The 21964-nt window shown below is 40.7% G+C and overlaps 2 protein-coding genes across 3 annotated transcripts; both read right to left on the bottom strand.

Annotated features, from left to right (window-relative positions):
* Positions 1–6044: 6044 nt before the first annotated feature.
* On the bottom strand, positions 6045–7196 carry LOC129165451 (cartilage intermediate layer protein 1-like). Of its 2 annotated transcripts, none has more exons than XM_054748632.2 (6): positions 7133–7196; positions 7003–7046; positions 6880–6913; positions 6776–6799; positions 6402–6588; positions 6045–6253 (listed from the first exon to the last, which is right to left on the bottom strand). In XM_054748632.2, exons 2-6 carry the CDS (start codon positions 7009–7011, stop codon positions 6130–6132), a joined length of 378 nt encoding a protein of 125 aa, XP_054604607.2. In that variant the 5' UTR covers positions 7012–7046; positions 7133–7196; the 3' UTR covers positions 6045–6129. The 2 variants fall into 2 exon arrangements, with proteins under 2 accessions (XP_054604607.2, XP_070399620.1); XM_070543519.1 differs by having other exon boundaries at positions 7003–7043; positions 7133–7183.
* A 13360-nt stretch (positions 7197–20556) lies between these two features.
* LOC129165281 (cartilage intermediate layer protein 1-like) lies at positions 20557–21716 on the bottom strand. Its single transcript, XM_054748009.2, has 6 exons — positions 21652–21716; positions 21520–21563; positions 21397–21430; positions 21293–21316; positions 20920–21103; positions 20557–20771 (listed from the first exon to the last, which is right to left on the bottom strand). The coding sequence occupies exons 2-6, from the start codon at positions 21529–21531 to the stop codon at positions 20648–20650; spliced, it is 378 nt and encodes a 125-aa protein (XP_054603984.2). The 5' UTR covers positions 21532–21563; positions 21652–21716; the 3' UTR covers positions 20557–20647.
* Positions 21717–21964: the final 248 nt, after the last annotated feature.

Here is a 21964-nt window from a genome sequence, read left to right on the forward strand (position 1 = left end):
TTATTCCTGATCATTTCTGTAGTCCCGCTGTAACATTTGTATCAGTCTCAGACGTCATGGACCCTCAAGTGTTATTACTAACTGTGCCTTTACCACACAGCCTCAGCACTTCTGCATTAGGGTCTGGCCCAGGTAAGTTCATTTAAATCCTCCATCAGATTTGTGTCTGTTCTAGTGCCATTTATTTAACCAATACTAGATTACTAGTAACACAAAAACTACTAAAAACAAATTATGTGAAACAAGAAAAATTAGAACACTGCAAAATTACATTTATTTAGGTAATTTAACTAAACTGAGAGACAATTTAAATGCTCAGGAACCCTTTACAGGTTTTTATTTGCAATCATATACTTTTGTTGAATGGGGTCTAGTTTCATATGTTCAGCAACACGTTTATTGTTTGTAGTTCCTCCTTTTAAGAGCCCACTTCAATTATTCAGTTTAAACATTTGGACGTCTATTTTATTATGTTCAAGTCTTTTTAGTAATTTATATTGTAGTATTCTACTAATCTACAGTAAATAAAGTAAGTTCAAATAAGATGGGAACCCATTTTTCTTGGTAATTAGTTACTTTTATAATTGTGTAACTCAGTAAGTAACTGAGAAACATTTTTCACAAAGTAACGTGTAACTATAGCTAATTACTTTTTGAAGTAGTGTTACCAACACTGGTGGTTTGTATGGAATGTAAAGTTTTATGTTATTTATCTTATTTTATATAGATTCCTGCATCTGAAATGCAGATCGACTGATTGTTTGCTTATTTGATTTTCTACAGCCTTAAAATAACTTTAAAAAGATATAAATGAAAATTAAGACATGATTGGTCATCGGTTTTAAATGTCCAGATTTGATTCTTAAAATGCTTTTAATCTGTGCAAAATCAAGGGGAAAGACAAAGGATGTGTGCCTTTATTCATAATTTTATTGCTGTTGATTTCATTTTCCACGAGTAAAAGAATAAAAAATACCGTAAACCTTTAAAAAGCAGAGCACACTTCCTCCAGGATATGTTGTATACTGGGACCCAGTAATAAACCAGTGAGAAGGTCCATCATAGAATATCACTGGGTAAATACTTCATTGGACAAAACATGATTAAGATCAGAAGTTATTTACTTGCCTCTGGTCGTTGGTAGCAGATTCAACCTTCGAGATAGCATGGGCATTTGAAACGGACTTTGTAGTCCCTGCAGCGGTCAGATGTCTGGTCCTTATTGCGGCAAATGAAGCCTACTTCGGTGTTGTAGCTGAAACACAACAAGGAAAAGAATGAATAGAGATTTAGAGCAGTTAATCTAAGTTTAAGAGTGAGAAGTGGTGAAAATGCAGGTTATTTGAAAACAACTCACTCATAAAATTTCTGCCCTGTCTTTTCAGCTGGAATCTCTCCAGAAACAGTAACAGCCTGAATCTTCTCAGGTTCGGGACAAATTTGTTGTGGGTATTCATCCCTTAGGGCCTCCAGGGTCTCATAGTCACCTTTACCACCAGCATGGTCTCTGTTGTACCACGGACTCCAGCACGTTATAGGACCAATCCTAGCTAAGAAATCCAAAATACTTAAAGTTTTCATTTTTAGAGTAGCAGTCAAGGAATCTAACACACCCAAATAAGCGTTTAGACCAGGGGCGGGGTTAGGCCCGGCTACTTGGGCTGAAGCCCCGGATGTTTCATTAAAAGCCCCGGATCTAAATCGCGGAAGTAACATGCAGTACAAAAGTCCAACAGAGAGGGAGCAGCTGGCAGTAGTTTGTATACAGCCTGCCTGAGCCTCCACCACTGAAGAAGAAGCCCTTCAGCAGCCGGCTTCTTCTACACTCTCTGCCTGAAACGCATGAGTGAAGATGGACATAAGGACGTTTTTTAGACCAAAAGTACAACGACAGAACCCCAGCTTTGATGAGACTGGTGTTGACTCAGGTTTGTGAGTCTTATTTGAAAATATTTGTTGTGCTGCTGGTTTGCCTAAAGTTAGCTTATCAGGTAAAGTGGTTGGAGAAAGAAAGGGAATATTTACTATCATCTCACACTAAACACTAACAGGAACAATACTCTGCCCTGAATATGCTTAATATGTAGCTTCAGATTAAAAATTATGTGGTACAAGACATATATGATGTTGACTAGTGTGTGTCACGTTTGTGTGTGTGCGCGTGCGTGCGTGTGTTAAGCCCCGGATCTTCTTCAGTCCTAAATCCGCTCCTGGTTTAGACAACAGAGAGCAAAAAGTACAAAATCAATGTTTTATAAAATCTTAAAAAGAGAATTGTCTACCTTCACTTGGTTTCGCGAGAGTTGGTAAAAACATCCAGAAAAACCTAATTAGTAACTTTATAAGTGGACTGTAGAGTTTTTAAAACTGAAAACAGTTTCAAGATGAACATACCAAGCAGCAGAACTGCAGCAAAAGTCAGGAGCAACTATAATGCAAAGAAACACATTTGAATGGACATTCTGCAGCGCAATTCCAAAATTCCTGATTACATTTTGCACCCACAACACTTCACCTCATACCATACCTGTCTGATCATAACTGAAGAAATTAGTTGTATGTTTTAAACAGCTGCAAACAAAAATAAAAATGTCAAACATCACGGTTCTCTCGTTATATATTTGATGCATCCACACAATACTTTTAGCAATAGTCTATGATTATTTTGTCTTTAAGTAAGATAAAAAATTCCCAAAATGTTTTACTGGTTAATACTCAGCTGGATATCTTAGCCCAATGAAGTGGGTGAGCAGGAATCTGCTTTTTATGGTAGCACGTGTTCTCTTGTGGCACAGACTACTAACACAAAAGGTTTACTCCTACAATGAACTGTAGAAATTTTAAGACTTGTTTTGTGGGATTTTCTCAGAAATCTTTTAAAAGCACAATGTTAAAACCCTGTGGGTCATTTTGTGGCCAATGACGACATTCTACCTCATACACCTAGCTGATACTGGTATGCAGAACACCTGAGGACCAAGGTATGGATCCTGCAGGCAATCCAACATATCTCTGCTCTCTCCACAAGTGTAGGTCACAGATAGCAACTCTTATAATATATATATATATATATATATATATATATATATATATATATATATATATATATATATATATATTCAGGTTTATTTGGGGTTGCTTTAGGTCCAATAAATCATGTTTGCTTAACTTTTCCATGGTTTGTTACTTTTTTTGTATGGCCTAATGAGCTGAGTGGAGAATTGGGGGTTTGTCTGGGATATGTACCCAGGACATCTTGACATAACTCATACTCCTTGACAAGGTTTTATAATCTGATGTTGATAATGACAGAGTAAAACAAAACAAACACGATGACAGGCTGTTACTGTTCGTGGAGCTTCACTTGCCGCAATAAGGACCAGAAATCTGGTCGAAGCAAGAACTACAAAGTTCGTTTTAGATGCCCATGTCGTCATCATAACTTATCTACAGCGGCCAGTGACCAGAGACTTTAATATTTGCCTTTTTTTTAATTCAGTCTTATTATTGACCCTAGGTCTTTTTTTTCAGCCTTTATCTTTCCTTAAAGGAAGTCTAACTTTTTTTGAGATATTCAAAAAGAAACTTTGAAAGTTGTCACCTTTGAGTCGAAATGCAGAAAAGAGTGAAGTTGCTATTTCAAAGTGCAATCTTTATACCAGAATACATTTGAGATTGTTAAACATGAGTTAGAAAAATGCCTGTTGCTAACATTTGTTGTATCCTTTTTACGTGTGGTCATTGAGTTCCTCTGCTGGAACAGCGGTCAGATATCTCTGGGACTGTAAAAACACTTCCAGAGCTGCAAGACTTTTCATTTGTTAAAATTGCACATAAAAGACTACCCCACCTCACCCTGCTCCCAGTCTTTCTTATCCATCCTCAGACATTTCCCTTCTCTGCTCTATCTCATGACACCACACACACACACACACACACACACACACACACACACACACACACACACACACACACACACACACACACACACACACACACACACACACACACACACAGGGCCTTGGGGTGCAGGAAAGTTCAAGGGGTGTGAGTTACGGTTCCCATTACCAGTCCCGTGGTGACCTGCTCCCACATTTCATTTTGCAATTTAAACACTTCCACCAACAACATCACATGCAAATGCACACTTAGGACTTTGACGGTGAGCACACTCAGTGGCACTTGGAAGGTGGGATCTGTTCAGACTCACCTCTGGTGCTGTCAAACAGGAAGTAGATTTAAAAGATGATTCCTTTATCCACTGAAGTCAGATGTGTTTGTGGCATCCTTCCACTTGCAGCAAATAAAATTTTACATGACCTAACGTGTACTTATTGAAATACTTGTTTGTTAGCATTTTGTGACCATAGCGCTTAAGGACCAAATGCACTAAGCTCCTCCCACAACTGGACCTTTAAGACTTTACACATGAAAATACAAGCAAGATGCAAACTTTGACTAAATATTCAAAGTTGAGCAACATCAGGAAAAGTTAAACATTCAACTATTAGCAGTCCTGCCTTATACACTGAACGTATTAGCAGAAATCACCTGAAGACATGGTAACTGCCACGTGAGTGAATGAAGCTTAAGCAAGTTGTTTATACGCTTTTATCCTGAATTCTAAAGGGAGCCAGTGAAGGGAGGCCCAGGGGTGGGGACCTCACTTAGCCTGGCGGGTTACCAAGCAACGCCAGGCTCATAAAGACAACTCAACCAGCTTTTGGCCCAGGTGGTTCTGGTAGGACCAGTTAATGTTCCAGTGCAAGGTCACCAAGATGAGCTTTGACTTCAGGCTAATGTTTAATTAACCATTACACTTGCATTTACCATTTTTTGAGTAGTCAGTTAAGTCCACTTTAAACCTCAAATAAAATATTAAAAAAACTTGCGTTCGCAAAACCCGAGAACTGAATTTCCAAGATGAAAACTGTCAAGATCAGTGAATTTTATTGCTTCAGAACCATCCCCCTCTGATCAGCAGCTCACCAGGGGTGTTTCTCAATATCAAGGCGCCTTGCCTTACAAGGCGATGTCTTGCAAGGCCAGGCGCCTTGCTTGCAAGGACTATCCTTCCTTGGTCAAAAAACAAACAATTAAATGGAGCAGACTTGCACCACGTGACTGCAGCTTCCACGGCGGTCACGTGACACAGAAGAAAACATTATATTTTATACGTATTAGTTTCAATATAAATATATAACGAGGCTTTTACTTTTAAAATTGTGTATATGTTTATTAAATAAAATTATAAGCGAGTTACTACACGCTAGCCACCAAAGCTTCAACTACTAAGCAACTAACCAATAGACAACTTCTTTGGATCTATTTTATATTATATATATATATATATATATATATATATATATATATATATATATATATATATATATATATATATATGTGTGTGTGTGTGTGTGTGTGTGTGTGTGTGTGTACTAGGGATGTCCCGATCAGGTTTTTTTGCCCTCGAGTCCGAGTCATTTCATTTTGAGAATCTGCCGATACCGAGTCCCGATTCGATACTTTTGATACATAAGAAAAATAAGAAAAGGAAGAAACAGTTCCAGAATGTTCTTCATTTTTTATTTAATTACCTTTTCATTTTAATTTTTAACAACAGATCACTTCTTTGAGGTTGCTTGAACAATCAAGTAATAAATAACATAAATTCTTTACTTTTGGACTTTATTGCAAAAAAGACTAATATAAAAACAGATAGCACTTAACCTTAAAATACCTGGCAGGGGTCTGTTTTGCCTCGGCCCCCATAATGCTTAGATACGTCCCTGGGCATGGGACAGAGTTTTGAAGATTGAAGATCAGGAGAGCCTGACAACCTTTAAGGAGAACCAAGTTGCTCTCCTGTAATTTGAACCCAGTCTCCAACTCGGGGCTTGGATTGGGAAGTAAAGCCGAGTCCCTATCAGTCTGAAACCAGTGATCGGAGCCGATTTCCGATCATGTGATCGGATGGGACATCACTAATATGAACATACAGCTTTTAGGAAGCACCAGTGGCACATAAGAGCCAGACCCTGGACTTTGAATCAATATTTTATTGAGGAAAATTTTTAAAAGAAGAATTAGGAATGCTGGCAAAACCCATAACTTTAATTTCTTCTCTTGTCAATAACAGCAGTAGAGATGTTCCTTGGAGTTACACTGGCATTGGAAGCGAACTTTGTAGTCCAAGCACTTGCCAGAACTCTGCTGGTCATTCCGACAAATGAACCCTCCGGTGTTGGAGTAGCTGAAAGACAGCAGTTGATACCAAATAATGACCACATTTCTGCTTTTAGTGTCAAATTTCCAAAATAGCGCCAAACACTTTTTTGTTGGAGAAAGAATCAAATCAGCGTTCATGGATGAAGATTTCATGTCACTGTAAAACAACTCACAGGTGGAATATCTGTCCCGTCTTGTTGGCTGGAACACCGTCAACAGTCTTAACCTGGATTTTCATCGGTACGGGGCAAATTTCTCCTTGATACTCATGAGTCAGGTCAGCTAAAAGCTCTATGTCACCTGGTCCGTTGTTGGGACTGTCTGAGTTGTACCAACGGGTCCAGCATGGTGGGTGGCCAGCTGTAAAACGATGTTTTAATAAAGCTTATTTTCTAACAGGAAATTTTTAAATCAGAATCTTGGATTTATTTAAGTGTAAAAATCATAGTTTCAACCCATTTTCACATCAGATTCATTTTATGTCCATTAACTGATAACATATATTAAAGATTTTTTTACTTGGTAACAAAAATCTGGGCTTTCTCACCTCCCATCATTGGTTCCATGAAGCCTATTGGAACAAAATCAGATTATTTACCTAGCAACAATAAATTATGAACTTGTCAAAACTGAAACTTAAAATGGACATACCGAGTAGCATTGCTGCACCCAAAACGATGGTCAACTATGACAGAAATATTTAAAATGAATTCTTATGAAGGTTTAGTGCAACATTAGAGCTTACACGCACACATTAATACAGCTTTTACTTACCAGCTTCATCACAGTTGCAGATTAAGGATGTTAATTCTGAACTGCTGCCAACAAAAACATATTTTGCTTTTAATCATTAAATGCATCTTTTCCATAACTGAACAGAAACCTGTAAGAAAAAAACATCTACCTGGTAAAACTGGAGGAGACTCAAGATGATTCCTTTATGCACTGAAGTCAGTTGTGTGTTTGTGTCAGCCTTTATATAGCGGCACCCTCCCTCCTGCAGCAACTAATTTATAACATTTCCTAACTCGTGCTTATAGAAATACTTGTTTGGTTGCATTCTGTGAATGCTTTAGGGTCTAATCTTCCCAAAGCGTGACCTGTTGGACTTTGCGTGTAAAATCAAATGAACTAAAATGTAAACGTACCTTTGTAATTGAGCTACACCTGGATAAAGTGGATCTTTGATTTAATCTTAGTTTACCTCTCCAGACTTGCAGAATTAAATTTTTCACTCCCATTTGGTTTTCTCTTCTGATGCACCTGTTCTAGTCCAGGTGGCACTGGTAGAACCAGCATAAGGTATCCAAGATGAGCTTTGCTCCTACTGGCTTCAGGCCAGTTTTAAACTAAACGGTTCATGGGCTGACAGTGGCACAAGAGTTAAGCGCTCGCCACGAAATCGGAAGGTTGCGGGTTCAAGCCTCACTCAGTCACTGTCATTGTGTCCTTGGGCAAGACTCTTAACCGCCCTTGCCTGCTGGTGGTGGTCAGAGGGGGACCAGTGGCCTCAGTGCTTGACAACCTCGCCTCTGTCGGTGCACCCCAGGGCAGCTGTAGCTACCTCCCCACCAGGATGTGAATGTGTGTATGACTTTGTTGTAAAGCACCTTGGGGGTGCTTTACATTTTAAAGATCTCTATGTAATTTAAGTTACCTTTCACTTTATTCCTCACCTTTAAGTCAAACCCAAATTCCTCCAACATAACTGCAGCCAACTTTAGACTCTTGTTCAAGTGTAATTTCAGAACTAACCAACTTGTCTATTCTAGTCAGATAGCAAGTGAAGTGTTATTTGAGAGAGTGTGTGACTGTGTTTGTGTATGACTGTATATGTCAGGTGGGTCCTTTGACTCCTCCCCTCTCCTGGGACTTCTTTTGATGATATAGATCTTCGTCTCCCCTCCCCCTGCCACACCTGGTGTGGGGTGTGGTGACTTGGTCTGCCTGAGTGTTCCTGGCTCCCGGGTCAGGGGATTAAAGATTTTTGGCATATGCCTGATCAATCCCGGTGGCTTCCTGGTGGGGTCTGGGTTCCTGGGCTCTGCTGGGTCCCCGGCGGGGGTGGGCCGCCCCTGGGTCCCGGGTCGCTGGGTCCCGGGCTCGGCCGGCTAGGGGGTGGGAGGCTACGGGCGGGCCGGTGAGCTTGCCGCTGATGTCTTCCGGGACTCTGCCGGCTGCTGGTTGGGGCCCCCCGGGGCGATCCTCTGTGCCTCTCGAGTGGGGCGGGGGCCTTTCTGGTTGCAGTCTCCTTGGGGTTCCTGTGTACTGGGGCAGCGCCTGGATCTCTGGGACTTGGAGCTCCCCCCGTCTCCTACGCATCTTTGGGGGGCAGATCTGTGGTCCCTCACACCCTCTATTGGACACTCCTATAGAGAAACCTTACATAAACAAGTGCGTGTACACACACACAGGTGCTCACATGGTGCTCTCATAAGTATGGACTTGGGCACGTTCAACACATGTCTTAAGGCTGTTGTTGACACTAAATGCACAATGATTTATTATCATGTGATTGTTCAGTTAAACAATGTTGATTTTATATTTCATCATCAGGTTGACGCAGTGATAGCGTGCTCCTGATGTATTGTTGTGTGTCCCATTTTTTACTGCTCTTTCTCTTTCTGCAGGTCTAGAAGCAGACTCTTGTTCATTATTGTTTATTTGTAAAGTCAGTGACTTGATGCAATTTTCTGGGTTCCTTATATAGGAAACATTATTTCTGATTGGCTTAATGAACTGACCTGAATTGGAATGTTTATTATGTGAAGTGCCTTGAGACGACTCTTGTCGTGATTTGGCGCTATATAAATAAAAGTGAATTGAATTGAATTTTGTGGAACCCCCCGCCTCCCCCCTCTCTCCCCACCTCTTGTCTTTTCCTTTCTCTTTCACCTCTGACTCCGTGTCTGGTCGGAATTACAAAGCATTCAAAAACAACAACAATAAAGTTTTAAGTATCAGGCGTGACATTAAATGCAGATGCTTTGATGCTCCACCTGAGAGTGAATCTGTAAGGCTTGTTACCAGCATTCAGACATCAATTCTGTTTGCTTCACAGCCAGACAGGACACGGTAAAAAAAAAAAAAAAAAAAGTACAGCACCTTGGGGGTGCTTTACATTTTATCGTTCTCTATGTAATTTAAGTTACCTTTTACTTTATTCCTCACCTTTAAGTCAAACCCAAATTCCTCCAACATAACTGCAGCCAACTTTAGACTCTTGTCCAAGTGTAATTTCAGAACTAACCAACTGGTCTATTCTAGTCAGATACCAAGTGAAGTGTTATTTGAGAGGCTTAATAATGACACCGAGGGTAGAGGTTCTTCTTAACTTTACTTAGCCTTCTGGTAACCCCAGAACTCAACTCCGAGTTCCTATCACTCTGGGTTGTGCACCGTACACAATAAATGAGCTCATCACTGCATCCCCTCTGCCTTGAAGAAACTGACAGGAATTAACAAGTGGTTGGGTACACAGTTTTATCAACCAATATGGTGATAATCATGCTGCTAATATCTAAATCAGAGTTAACAAATACAGACTCGAGTCCTACTTTTTCGGTCCATCCATCTTCTGAACCCGCATAGTCCACGTAGCGTCGCGGGGGGACTGGTGCCTATCTCCAGCAGTCAACGGGCAAGTAGGCGGGGTACACCCTGGACAGAGAGCCAGTCCATCGCAAGGCAACACAGAGACACACAGGACAAACAACCATGCACACACACACACACACACACTCACACCTAAGGACAATTTAGACAGACCAATCAACCTAACAGTCATGTTTTTGGACTGTGGGAGGAAGCCGGAGTACTCAGAGAGAACCCACGTATGCACAGGGAGAACATGCAAACTCCATGCAGAAAGATCCCAGGCCGGGAATCGAACCCAGGACCTTCTTGCTGCAAGGCAACAGCTCTAACCACTGCATCACTGCGCAGCGAGTCCTACTTTTTTTTAATTGAAATTGAAAATCCTTGTAACAAGTTAATATAACATATGTGGAAAGAATTCTATAGTGATGCTGCTGATGACATGGTTAGAGAAAGTCACATAAAGTCATTGTAATGGGCTGGCTTTTTTAATCACTCTGCCACATCTTGTGTGTGTTTGTGAGGTGCTGTTATTTTCTGCGCTTTTAATTCTTCTTGTGGGGATAGAGATCCTGTCGCTTGATCATTTTTGGCTTTTTAGAGCTTCTTTTGTTTGTACTGGTTCTGTGGGGTGTATTTGTCCTATGTCGCCCTCTTTCACGTTAGTCTCTGTGTTTGGTTTGAACAGTTCCCGCAGGTGGCTCCAGCAGCGTCTCATCTGATTTCCTTTTTGGGTTTGCATTATATCACTATTTGGTTCACTACATTATTTTTACAACGGTTGCTGGGCACCATGCACCATGTGTAGTACTGATACATGCTGACCAGGATGGAGTGGTGGAAGCTCTCTGCCACTGGTTTTGTCATGTTGTTCTTTCATGTTTATTGATCTTTGTTCAAGGTGCATTCTGTGCTCTTCTTTTCCTGGCTCAGATTGACTTGGTAGAAGGATAGTGATTGGTCTACCAAAGAGCACCTCTGCAGTACTGCGGGCGATGGCATTTTGCTGTCAATAGGTGTCGTTCTATTTTGGAGTAATGCAATCTGCAGGTTTCCCCCTTACTTTAAGATCTTCTTTACCGTAGATTTGATGTGTCTGACATTTCTCTCAACAAATCCATAACTTTTTGGGTAATGTGGTGAACTTGTGACATGTTTAATTCCCCACTCCTTTGTGTACTTTCTGAAAGCCCATCTCGTTTGTTTTGGACCATTGTCTGTCAGTATCTAGTCAGGACGTCCAAACAGAGACATGTATAATTCCATGTTTTGAGCAACCGCTGCACTGGATGCTGAGTGTAAATCATCCAGTATGGGATATTTGGAATATCTGTCCATGGTCAGCAAAATGTGTCAGTCATTCACTTCATACAAGTCTGAAGCTAGAGATTGCCATGCCATCTCTTCGCTTCCGGTCGACACAATGGCGCCTGTGCTTGGCTTAGCTGCGGTCACCGGTCACTTTTTCAAACTTTTCTCCACTAACCTCCTATTTTCCACCTTGCTCCTGTCTGCGATCTTCTTCAGTAGTGTCCCCGCTACCATCTTCTATGATCACCAGACTCTTTTGTCCTTCCGTTCGTTCACGATCGCCCATGATGCACCGAGGATTTACCATCCTGTTTGTTCACCGGCCCGGAACCAATCGACGATCCAGAGCTGCGCACCTCTAGCGATGTTTGTCCGGTGCCGAGGTTTTTCTAGGATGGTAGGTTTCAATTGTGATTAAAATTATTCTTTATTTTGAGAAAAAAAATTTAGATGCCATCAGTCTGTGAGGTATCTTAATGTTTTCATGACAAAACTAACATGAGACTGTGCTCTAAGCTGTCACATAACGAGCCAAATGCAAACATTTCAAATGGACCGTATGACAGCTGTTAACGTTGGCCCTGCCCTACTTTACCTCTACATTACAGTTCCTTTATCCATGTCCATCCTAGAGCTCCGCTCTGACCTTCATGTTTATTTAGAGCAGCTGATTTTTAAAGTTAGCAGAGTTCATCCTTGGTAATGGGTTCACTCACTCATTTAGCCCTTCACCACTGATATCAGTTTGTTTATTCCAATCCTCCTAAATAATCCTCCAATCATCCAGCTGGAATCCTTGAGAGTCCAGTAACATCCATCCTGTCAGAACAGGCCTTGGGAGTCCAGGTGTTACTAGAACTAATGGTGTCTCCTCACCAGCGTGAGCCTCCAAACTGTGAAGGTTGGTCTCCAAACATGAACTTTAAATTCATGCATTTATCTCCTCTTGTAACACTTTAACATGTTTTAAAAGGCTTGTATCATGATAAGTTACACCTCCCAGACCAAAGATAAGATAAAACATTATCGTAGACACTGCAGAGACGTCATTATTTATGAAATATGTTATTTTCCTGAGCCATTACTGCAGCCAAGATATAGGACTGCATGGATTTGATGAAACCACACTGTCTCATGCAGTCCTAAATGTGTAACACACACACACACACACACACACACACACACACACACACACACACACACACACACACACACACACACACGCACGCACGCACGCACACACACACACACACACTGCAGCATATTAGAATCATTTGAATGACTAATTTAACTACATTGAACTGCTTTTGTAATGATTAAATCTCTTATTCTGGAGTAAAATAAAGAAACAAGCTAATTCATCACATATCTGCGACATCAAGAAGCAACTTCTGAGTTCAAACACAGGGATGGAGCACAATGTTTACACCTGAAACAGTATTAGGATGTTTTTAACTCACAGAGACCTGCAGGTCTTCTGTTTTATGAGCAAAGCGCTGAGAATCCGCTTGTTATGAGCGCTAAACGTTATTTTGCCGCTTCCGTGTGGAGCGGTAGGGAAACACATTTCAAACACGGAACCGAGTCCGGCTACCGAACCGAGCAGAATTCTGATGAAGTCACACTGGTGCGCGAAGGTGTGGGTTCCAACCCACGAGGAGGGAGAGAGGAGGTAAACAGTAAGTAGATCACCGAACTGATGTTTTTGAGCAAAAGTGTCCACCCCCCCCCCCCCCCCCATGGTTTAGACGCGGCGCTCATACAGGTGTCTCTTTCCATTACGATGCTGCTACACATCATATTTTTAATTTATTAAGCCTATAATTTATTTTTACTCAGTAATGGATAGGATTTAAAATGTAGCGAATTACAATTCTTTTTTAAAAATTTACTCAAGTAAAAGTAAAAGTAAAAGTACAGCTTTTTAAAACGACTAATTCATTGCATGAACTTTTGTTATGTAGAATTATTAGCAAGAAATGTCTCATTAATGTGCTTAATGTTTTAGTAATGTTTACATGATGAGGTCATCATTACACCAGACAAGAAGTAAGGCTAAAATTAAGAATGCATGACACATAAATGACCTTGTCCCTAGACTCAGAGACTCTGCGTCTCAGAGCGTGTGTTTCTGAGATTCATGGTAAGTTTGGTCATAGATAACAGCAGGTATATAAACCAGCTGCTCTGCTTTCTCGTCAGTCGGAAGAGAAAGCTGGAGACTGGCCATCTCTTAGCAGATCTCTAGCTCAGAAAGATTTTGACACGCTGTCAAAACCTTAAAGCTTTTTGCACCTGCGAAGCTGAACAACAAGATAGTTTTCCTGCAGAACAAAGCTGATTTTGCAAACTCCTTCAGAGTTATTTTATGATGCGTGGTTTCCATCCATCTGTCGTGACCCGAGACACATCTCTACGACTGAAAGGACGGCACCTCGGTACTCTACAGCCCTCCGGTGCCAGCGGACATCCGACCACTCTGACTTTCGGATCCACCAAGAGGGTGCCTCTACGGTAATGTAGACACACAGATAGCGTCTGTATGCAGTTCTATAAGAAACAACTTAGCTCATATGCAAACCAAAATCCCTTTTATCCAGAACACACCTCTCTGAAGATACGGAGATTCTGATTCATCATCTCATATTCACACATAGTTTTCAGACACCCATCTTTTAGTTCCATCCACTCACAGGATAATAGTTTAAACCATTTGTCAAGTCTTAAATGTTTGTAAAATAAATTCTTATATGTTTGCAAACACCAACCTGTTCTTGAATCATAAACAAAGTGTGAACGATCCCTTGATAATTAAAAGAATCCTAGAACCTTCTAATTAATCATCCTAAAACCAAGTAAGGTGATATTCTATAATTAATAGAGTATTACAGCTATTGGTCACAAGTAATGAGAATAGAAATAAATAGCTTTTAAGGCAATGTATTTAGCCACAGTACTCTACTATTTTCCATTACACCCATTCTCAGGGTTTGGTAGTCTACTGAGAGGGTCTGCTAGGACATGTGGGCCGGGCCTATACATGATCTCGAAGTTGTACCCTTGGATCTGTACTAGCATATGCTGCAGTCTGGGTAGAGCAGCATGTAGTGGCTTTCTGCATATGGTCACTAGTGGCTTGTGGTCAGTTATCACAATGAATGATTTACCATACAGATATGTGCGGTATCGTTGTATGCCGTGTACTGTGGCCAGCATCTCTCGTTCAGTGTTGCTATATCTTGACTGTGTTTCTGTGAGTGTCTTTGAGCCAAAAGCAATAGGTTGGTCATTTTTCACTAGGGCTACACCCAGACCTTTCTGTGGCATGGCATGTTTGTCTGTGTGGCATGTTTTCTGAGATTCGTTGTTAAAGCTCTTCTTACATGGCCAATTCTGATTTGTTAGTAAATCATAATATGAGAATATTAAATCAGAGCTCACTTCACAGTGAGTCAGTTCTGGAGAAAACTACGGACAGGCCATCCGAAGTGAACACTCTTAACCCAAAGCTTTCGACAAGCTTAAAGCTGCCTACATCTGACACAGCAAAACGGTTCCTTCAGCTATTCAGAAACAGCTGTTCTAGACGCAAACGATTCCATCTATCTGTTGTGACTTGGAAACATCTCTGGACTGGAGAGTCTGTGCTGCGGTTAATCTACCAAACCTCGGTGCCCAGAGGTCATCTGACCTCCCTGACCTTCGGATCCATGTAGAGGGTCTCCAAAGAAAGGGTGAGGTAGACACACAGATTGCGTCTGATGCCTTTTTGATAAGAACCAACTTCATAGTTGAAAGCAAACCAAATTCTTTTCACCCAGAACTCAAGTCTTCTAGATATGAAGGTTCTGATAACCTCACATTCACACAGTCACCATACATCACATCCAATCCACCTAGATCCATCCATCACAGTAGACTACGTAACTTGTCATGTTTTTAATAGTTTAGAAAATAAATTCTTACTTTTTATAAACCTGACTCTGTCTGAATTACGATGAAGTGTGTTTGATCCCTGAAAAAGCAAAGAATCCTAGAATCTTCTGATTAAACACTCAAAAACCAAGCAGGTTGATATTCTATGTTTACATAGAGTATCACAGCTTATTGGTCACAAGTAAAAGTAAAATAATAAGCTTAAAAGCAACAATATTTAACCCTACATCAGGAAATGCTTGTTTTAAATCCTCTTTTCTGGATATTCTCTTTTGTGAGTCAAGCCTCTTAAGCTCTGATGTGTTTTTGTGATTGCTCACCGAGTCCACATTTACAGTGACCAGCTTCAGTTACTCACATGTGGATAGCCCGACTATCGCTGGTCCAGGTACATCCACCACATAAAACTTGGTGTTGATCCAGTCAGAATCTTTCCATTGACATAGAATGTCTATTTTGCCATAACAGTGAATTCTGTGGCCACTGTATGCAGAGTTTAACATGGCATTTTTGTAGTTTGTTCACAGCATGACTGTTGGTTCCATACATCTGTCTGAATATGAGCATAGGGAGCATATTGCCCGATGCACCTGTATCAATTTTCAGGCACAGTGTGTGTCCATGGTCAGGTAGACCTTGTTGCTTCACGTTTAGTATATTTTCAATTTTTTTTTGGACTCAATGCTGTGCAGATATTTTTCACTCACTTTGAGTAGAACTGCCTTTGGTACATTTCTTCATCACTAGATTCACTTGTGTGTGTATAGCATCAAAGTTGAGTTTGCTTGTCTTTTTGTAGTCATACTTATATGACTGGCATTGGAACAAATCTTTGTGGTGAGCACCCTTTGCTGGATTGGCCTTACTTCTTTAGTGCAGATTGGGCTGCTTCTGCTGAAAATTTTTTTTTGTTTGTTTTTTTTTTCTTTTGCATTATTTGTCCCAGTGTCCCATCTTCCCATAGGAACGACACACATCATTAAATGCTGGCAGTGGTGTAACATGTGATGTACCTCTGCTTATGGCATCCAGCTTTTCATGTTTCTCTGTGTTTTGTAGCCCAAGTTGTTGTATTTGCAAGTTTTCTGCCATTAGGTCTTCATGTTTTCCACTCTCTGCTAGTGCTTCACCCAGTGAGCAGCCTTTCTATATAGTATGCGTCTAAAAGCATCATGTGGTGTGCTGGCTATGATTAGCTCAAGGCGTCCAGCTCCCGGTCAGGAACCTTTTTATAATCTTTGTTAGCCTGCTAGCATTTAGCCTCTTAAGCCCTCGTCACCTATGCCTCGGCATCTTCTAGGTAAAGGGACATTTTTTGCTTGAACAATGAGATGGACTCACTGGGATTCGGGTCTGACCAGTTCACAGGCAGGGGAGACACCATATTTGCTAGCAGCGGTTCAATTGGCCTTCTGCTTTGCCATCACAGTGGAAACTACTCCTCGCTCACCAGGCGCGCAGATAGTGTGGGGGAGGGGGGGGGATCTGTCCCCCCCAGATTCAGATCGACCCCGATCCGTCCTCCCCAACTAAGGCCAGTAAGGAAACAAAATCAGAGATTTAGCGCTTGAAGCTCCTTTTCCCAATTACATTGAATGCAGCATGACGTAAACAAACATCGACTCCAGAGGCGCCAAAGTGGTTGCTGCTAGGATGCAGGATGAAGCAAAAAAGGCAAGCAATGATTACTGCGTATTTAAAAAGACCAACAGTTGTTAGTAGGCGGGACCGATCTGTCTGTTTATGCATGTTGGTTCTAGTTTCAGTACATTGTTGTCAGTGTTGGGACTTAGTCGTTATAAGCGCCAAAGCCTCATTGCTGACTTTAACAAGTCTCATCTACAAATATGATCCCTCATGAAGTTACTACTTTACATCAGAAGATAGTGGAGATGTGGAACCTTCAGGCTGAGCAAAGTTTTGGAGTTTTTAGAGTTTGAAAAGCGCCTCCCGCCGTGAGGCTCCCAGTCGGGGAGAGGAGGAGATGCGTGCAGCATGAAGAGCACAAATATTAGATAAAACGTATAATTGCCGGCAGGTCTGGTCATGACTGACTCTGATTATGAAGCAGATTATAGACTCTGATGAAGAAATTCACTCATCCAGCCGGGAAGATTGACGCTGCTGCTGCACGAGAGATGTGTGGAGTTTACAAGGTCCAAACGTTGGGTTTGTTGTTGGTTTAACCTTCTCTGGGACGTGATGGATGTAGAAACTATGGTAAAACGCCGCAAACGTGACAGACGTAGCGACAATGTAAAAAAAAAGCTGTAAAAAAGAGGCAGATGCCGATGCGTTACAATGGAAGTCAAGTGTTCCACATAATCATAAAAAAGTTAAATATAAAATTTAAAAATAACTTTATATAATTATATATACAGCGGGGCAAAAAAGTATTTAGTCAGCCACCGATTGTGCAAGTTCTCCCACTTAAAATGATGACAGCGGTCAGTTATTTACATAATAGTTACACTTCAACTGTGAGAGACAGAATGTGAAAAAAATCCGTTAATTCACATGGCAGGATTTTTAAAGAATTTATTTGTAAATCAGGGTGGAAAATAAGTATTTGGTCACTTCAAACAAGGAAAATCTCAGCTCTCACAGACCTGTAACGTCTTCTTTAAGAAGCTTTTCTGTCCTCCACTCGTTACCTGTATTAATGGCACCTGTTTGAACTCATTATCTGTATAAAAGACATCTGTCCACAGCCTCAAACAGTCAGACTCCAAACTCCACTATGGCCAAGACCAAAGAGCTTTCGAAGGACACCAGGAAAAGAATTGTAGACCTGCACCAGATTGGGAAGAGTGAATCTACAATAGGCAAGCAGCTCGGTGTGATAACATCAACTGTGGGAGCAATTATCAGAAAATGGAAGACATACAAGACCACTGATAATCTCCCTCGATCTGGGGCTCCACGCAAGATCTCATCCCGTGGGGTCAAAATGATCATGAGAACGGTGAGCGAGAATCCCAGAACCACACGGGGGGACCTGGTGAATGACCTGCAGAGAGCTGAGACCACAGTAACAAAGGTCACCATCAGTAACGCACTACAACGGCAGGGAATCAAATCCTGCAGTGCCAGATGTGTTCCGCTGCTGAAGCCAGTGCATGTCCAGGCCCGTCTGAAGTTTGCCAGAGAGCACGTGGATAATACAGCAGAGGATTGGGAGAATGTCATGTGGTTAGATGAAACCAAAGTAGAACTTTTTGGTATAAACTCAACTCGTCGTGTTTGGAGGAAGAAAAATACTGAGTTGCATCCCAAGAACACCATACCTACTGTGAAGCATGGGGGTGGGAACATCATGCTTTGGGGCTGTTTTTCTGCTAAGGGGACAGGACGACTGATCTGTGTTAAGGACAGAATGAGTGGGGCCATGTATCGTGAGATTCTGAGCCAAAACCTCCTTCCATCAGTGAGAGCTTTGAAGATGAAACATGGCTGGGTCTTCCAACACAACAATGATCCCAAACACACCGCCCAGGCAACAAAGGAGTGACTCCGTAAGAAGCATTTGAAAGTCCTGGAGTGGCCTAGCCAGTCTCCAGACCTCAACCCCATAGAAAATATGTGGAGGGAGTTGAAAGTCCGTGTTGCTCGCGACAGCCCCAAAACATCACTGCTCTCAAGAAGATCTGCATGGAGGAATGGGCCAAAATACCAGCTACTGTGTGTGCAAACCTGGTAAAGACCTATAGTAATCGTTTGACCTCTGTTATTGCCAACAAAGGCGTATTGAGTTGAATTTTTGTTATTGACCAAATACTTATTTTCCACCCTGATTTACAAATAAATTCTTTAAAAATCCTGCCATGTGAATTCATGGATTTTTTTTCACATTCTGTCTCTCACAGTTGAAGTGTACTTATGATGAAAATTTCTGACCTCTGTCATCATTTTAAGTGGGAGAACTTGCACAATCGGTGGCTGACTAAATACTTTTTTGCCCCACTGTAAATTATAACTTTCCAAATGTAACAAAAATGTATAAATAACGTAAAAATACGAAGGAACATCTGTTGGTCAGGCTGAAAAGTTTGGGAACTACTGCTCTAAGTGATAAGTGAATATTGTTTTTTTTTATGTTTTATGCCCGGTTTTTTAGGGCTTTTATGTTTTCTGTAAAGATTGGTATGCTGAAAATCATTTAATGTTTTGCATAAAGCATGAGGTTTTGGTTAGTAATCGATTGGGAGAATAACTAATGACTGAATTAAATAGCGGGGTGCCTCTGTCAGTGCGCCCCAGGGCAGCTGTGGCTACATCGTAGCTTATCACCATCACTGTGTGAATGCTTGTGAATTGATGAATGATACACTGTAGTGTAAAGCACTTGGGAGTCCTTACTCTGAGAGGCGCTATACAAGTGCAGAGGGACCAAATCAGGTAGTTTTAGAGTGCTTGCCTTTACCTTCTTCACTTAGCTTAACATAAACTGAAAGAGGACATTATACAAGACCACTGATAATCTCCCTCGATCTGGGGCTCCACGCAAGATCTCATCCCGTGGGGTTAAAATGATCATGAGAACTTAGTGATTTCACATTCAAACAGATCAATTCTGACAATAGTTTGAGAAATTGAAATGACCAAGCAGCAACACTGCAGCAAAAGTGATGCTCAACTGCAAGAAAGTTAGTTTTTAAATAATAAATTTAATTTAAGCAATGTCAAACTAAACTAACATGTTCTGTGTGATATTAGCTCTACAAGCTAACTCTCACCTGCTTGATCATTATTGCAGTAACTAGATGTCAGCCCAGACCAGCTACACAACAGAATAAACAGGAGAATCTGTCTAAAAGTGAACTTCAAACCAAGGGTTTATATAGTGAGGAGGAAGATTACTGATGGAAAACAGCTGGGCTGATTACTAAATGGAAGACAGATGTGCTAAATAACACTGGATCAAACAGCACACAGGTAAATGTGGAGTAAGTGAAATCATTTGATGTTTTTGGTTGGGAAACACCCAGATGGGAGGTGTGAATGTGGGGAACTGGAGATAGTACGGCACATTATCCTGCATCGTGGGACGTACGCGGGGTGGAGACGGTGCAGGGTGAGGGCGCATGAGGTGGATTCACTGATTGATGAATAAATGTTTGTAGCAATTGTTTACTATTTATTTTCATTATTTAATACCTAATTATAACTGAAGATTGCTCAATAATTTAATGATTTGTTTTTATTATTTTGGACTCATTTGACTGTAAATATGTCTCAGAATAAATGAAAACTCAATAGAAGGCTCAATCTAAATATTACAAATTAGGGAATAAAAGACAAAAATAAAATCAGTTTTTCAAGATTTCCTTTATTGCACTTCATTAATTCCCCCAAAGTATATATATATATATATATATATATATATATATATATATATATATATATATATATATAGTGCACGGTGCTCGGTGCCTTGTTCACACAGATTTTAGGGAGCACCAGTGGCACATAAGAGCCAGACCCTGGCTTTGAATCAATATTTCATTGAGGAAAAACTTAAAAGGAGCAATTAGGAATGCTGGCAAAACCAACAACTTTAATTTCTTCTGTGTCGTCAATAACAGCAGTAGAGATGTTCGTTGGCATTACACTGGCATTGGAAGCGAACTTTGTAGTCCAAGCACTTGCCAGAACTCTGCTCGTGATTCATACAAACGAACCCTTGGGTGTTGGAGTAGCTGAAAGACAACAGTTGATACCAAATAATGACCACATTTCTGCTTTTAGTGTCAAATTTCCAAAATGGCGCCAAACACTTTTTTGTTGGAGAAAGAATCAAATCAACGTTTAAGGATGAAGATTTCATGTCACTGTAAAACAACTCACAGGTGGAATATCTGTCCTGTCTTTTTGGCTGGAACACCGTCAACAGTCTCGACCTGGATTTTCATCGGTTTGGGGCAAATTTCTCCTTGATACTCATGAGTCAGCTGAGCTAAAAGCTCTATGTCACCTGGTCCGTTGGGACTGTCTGAGTTGTACCAACGGGTCCAGCATGGTGGGTGGCCAGCTGTAAAACATTGTATTAATAAAGGATTTTTCTAACAGGAAATAGATTTTAAATCAGAATCTTGGATTTATTTAAGTGTAAAAATCATGGTTTCAACCCATTTTCACATCAGATTCGTTTTATGTCCATTAACTGATAACATATGTTAAAGATTTTTTTACTTGGTAACAAAAATCTGGGCTTTCTCACCTCCCATCATTGGTTCCATGAAGCCTATTGGAACAAAATCAGATTATTTACCTAGCAACAATAAATTATGAACTTGTCCAAACTGAAACTTAAAATGGACATACCGAGTAGCATCGCTGCACCCAAAACGATGGTCAGCTATGACAGAAATATTTTAAATGAATTTCTATGTGGGTTTAGCGCAACATCAGAGCTTACACGCACACATTAATACAGCTTTTACTTACCAGCTTCATCATAGTTGCAGATTAAGGATGTTAGTCCTGAAGTGCTGCCAACAAGAACATATTTTTTGCTTTTAATCATTAAATGCATCTTTTTCCATAACTGAACAGAAACCTGTAAGAAAAAAACATTACCTGGTAAAACTGGAGGAAACTCAAGATGATTCCTTTATGCACTGAAGTCAGTTGTGTTTGTGTCAGCCTTTATATAGCGGCACCCTCCCTCCTGCGGCAACTAATTTATAACAATACCTAACTCGTGCTTATAGAAATACTTGTTTGGTTGCATTCTGTGAATGCTTTAGGGTCTAATCTTCCCAAAGTGTGACCTGTTGGACTTTGCTCATAAAATTTAACTAAAATGTTAACTTCCTTTTTTATGTTTATGTATTTAGCAGACGCTTTTGTCCAAAGCGACGTACAAGTGATAATAGGCATGTTGCTCTTG

Source organism: Nothobranchius furzeri, chromosome 2, assembly GCF_043380555.1.
Source record: "Nothobranchius furzeri strain GRZ-AD chromosome 2, NfurGRZ-RIMD1, whole genome shotgun sequence".
Classification (NCBI taxonomy): domain Eukaryota; kingdom Metazoa; phylum Chordata; class Actinopteri; order Cyprinodontiformes; family Nothobranchiidae; genus Nothobranchius; species Nothobranchius furzeri.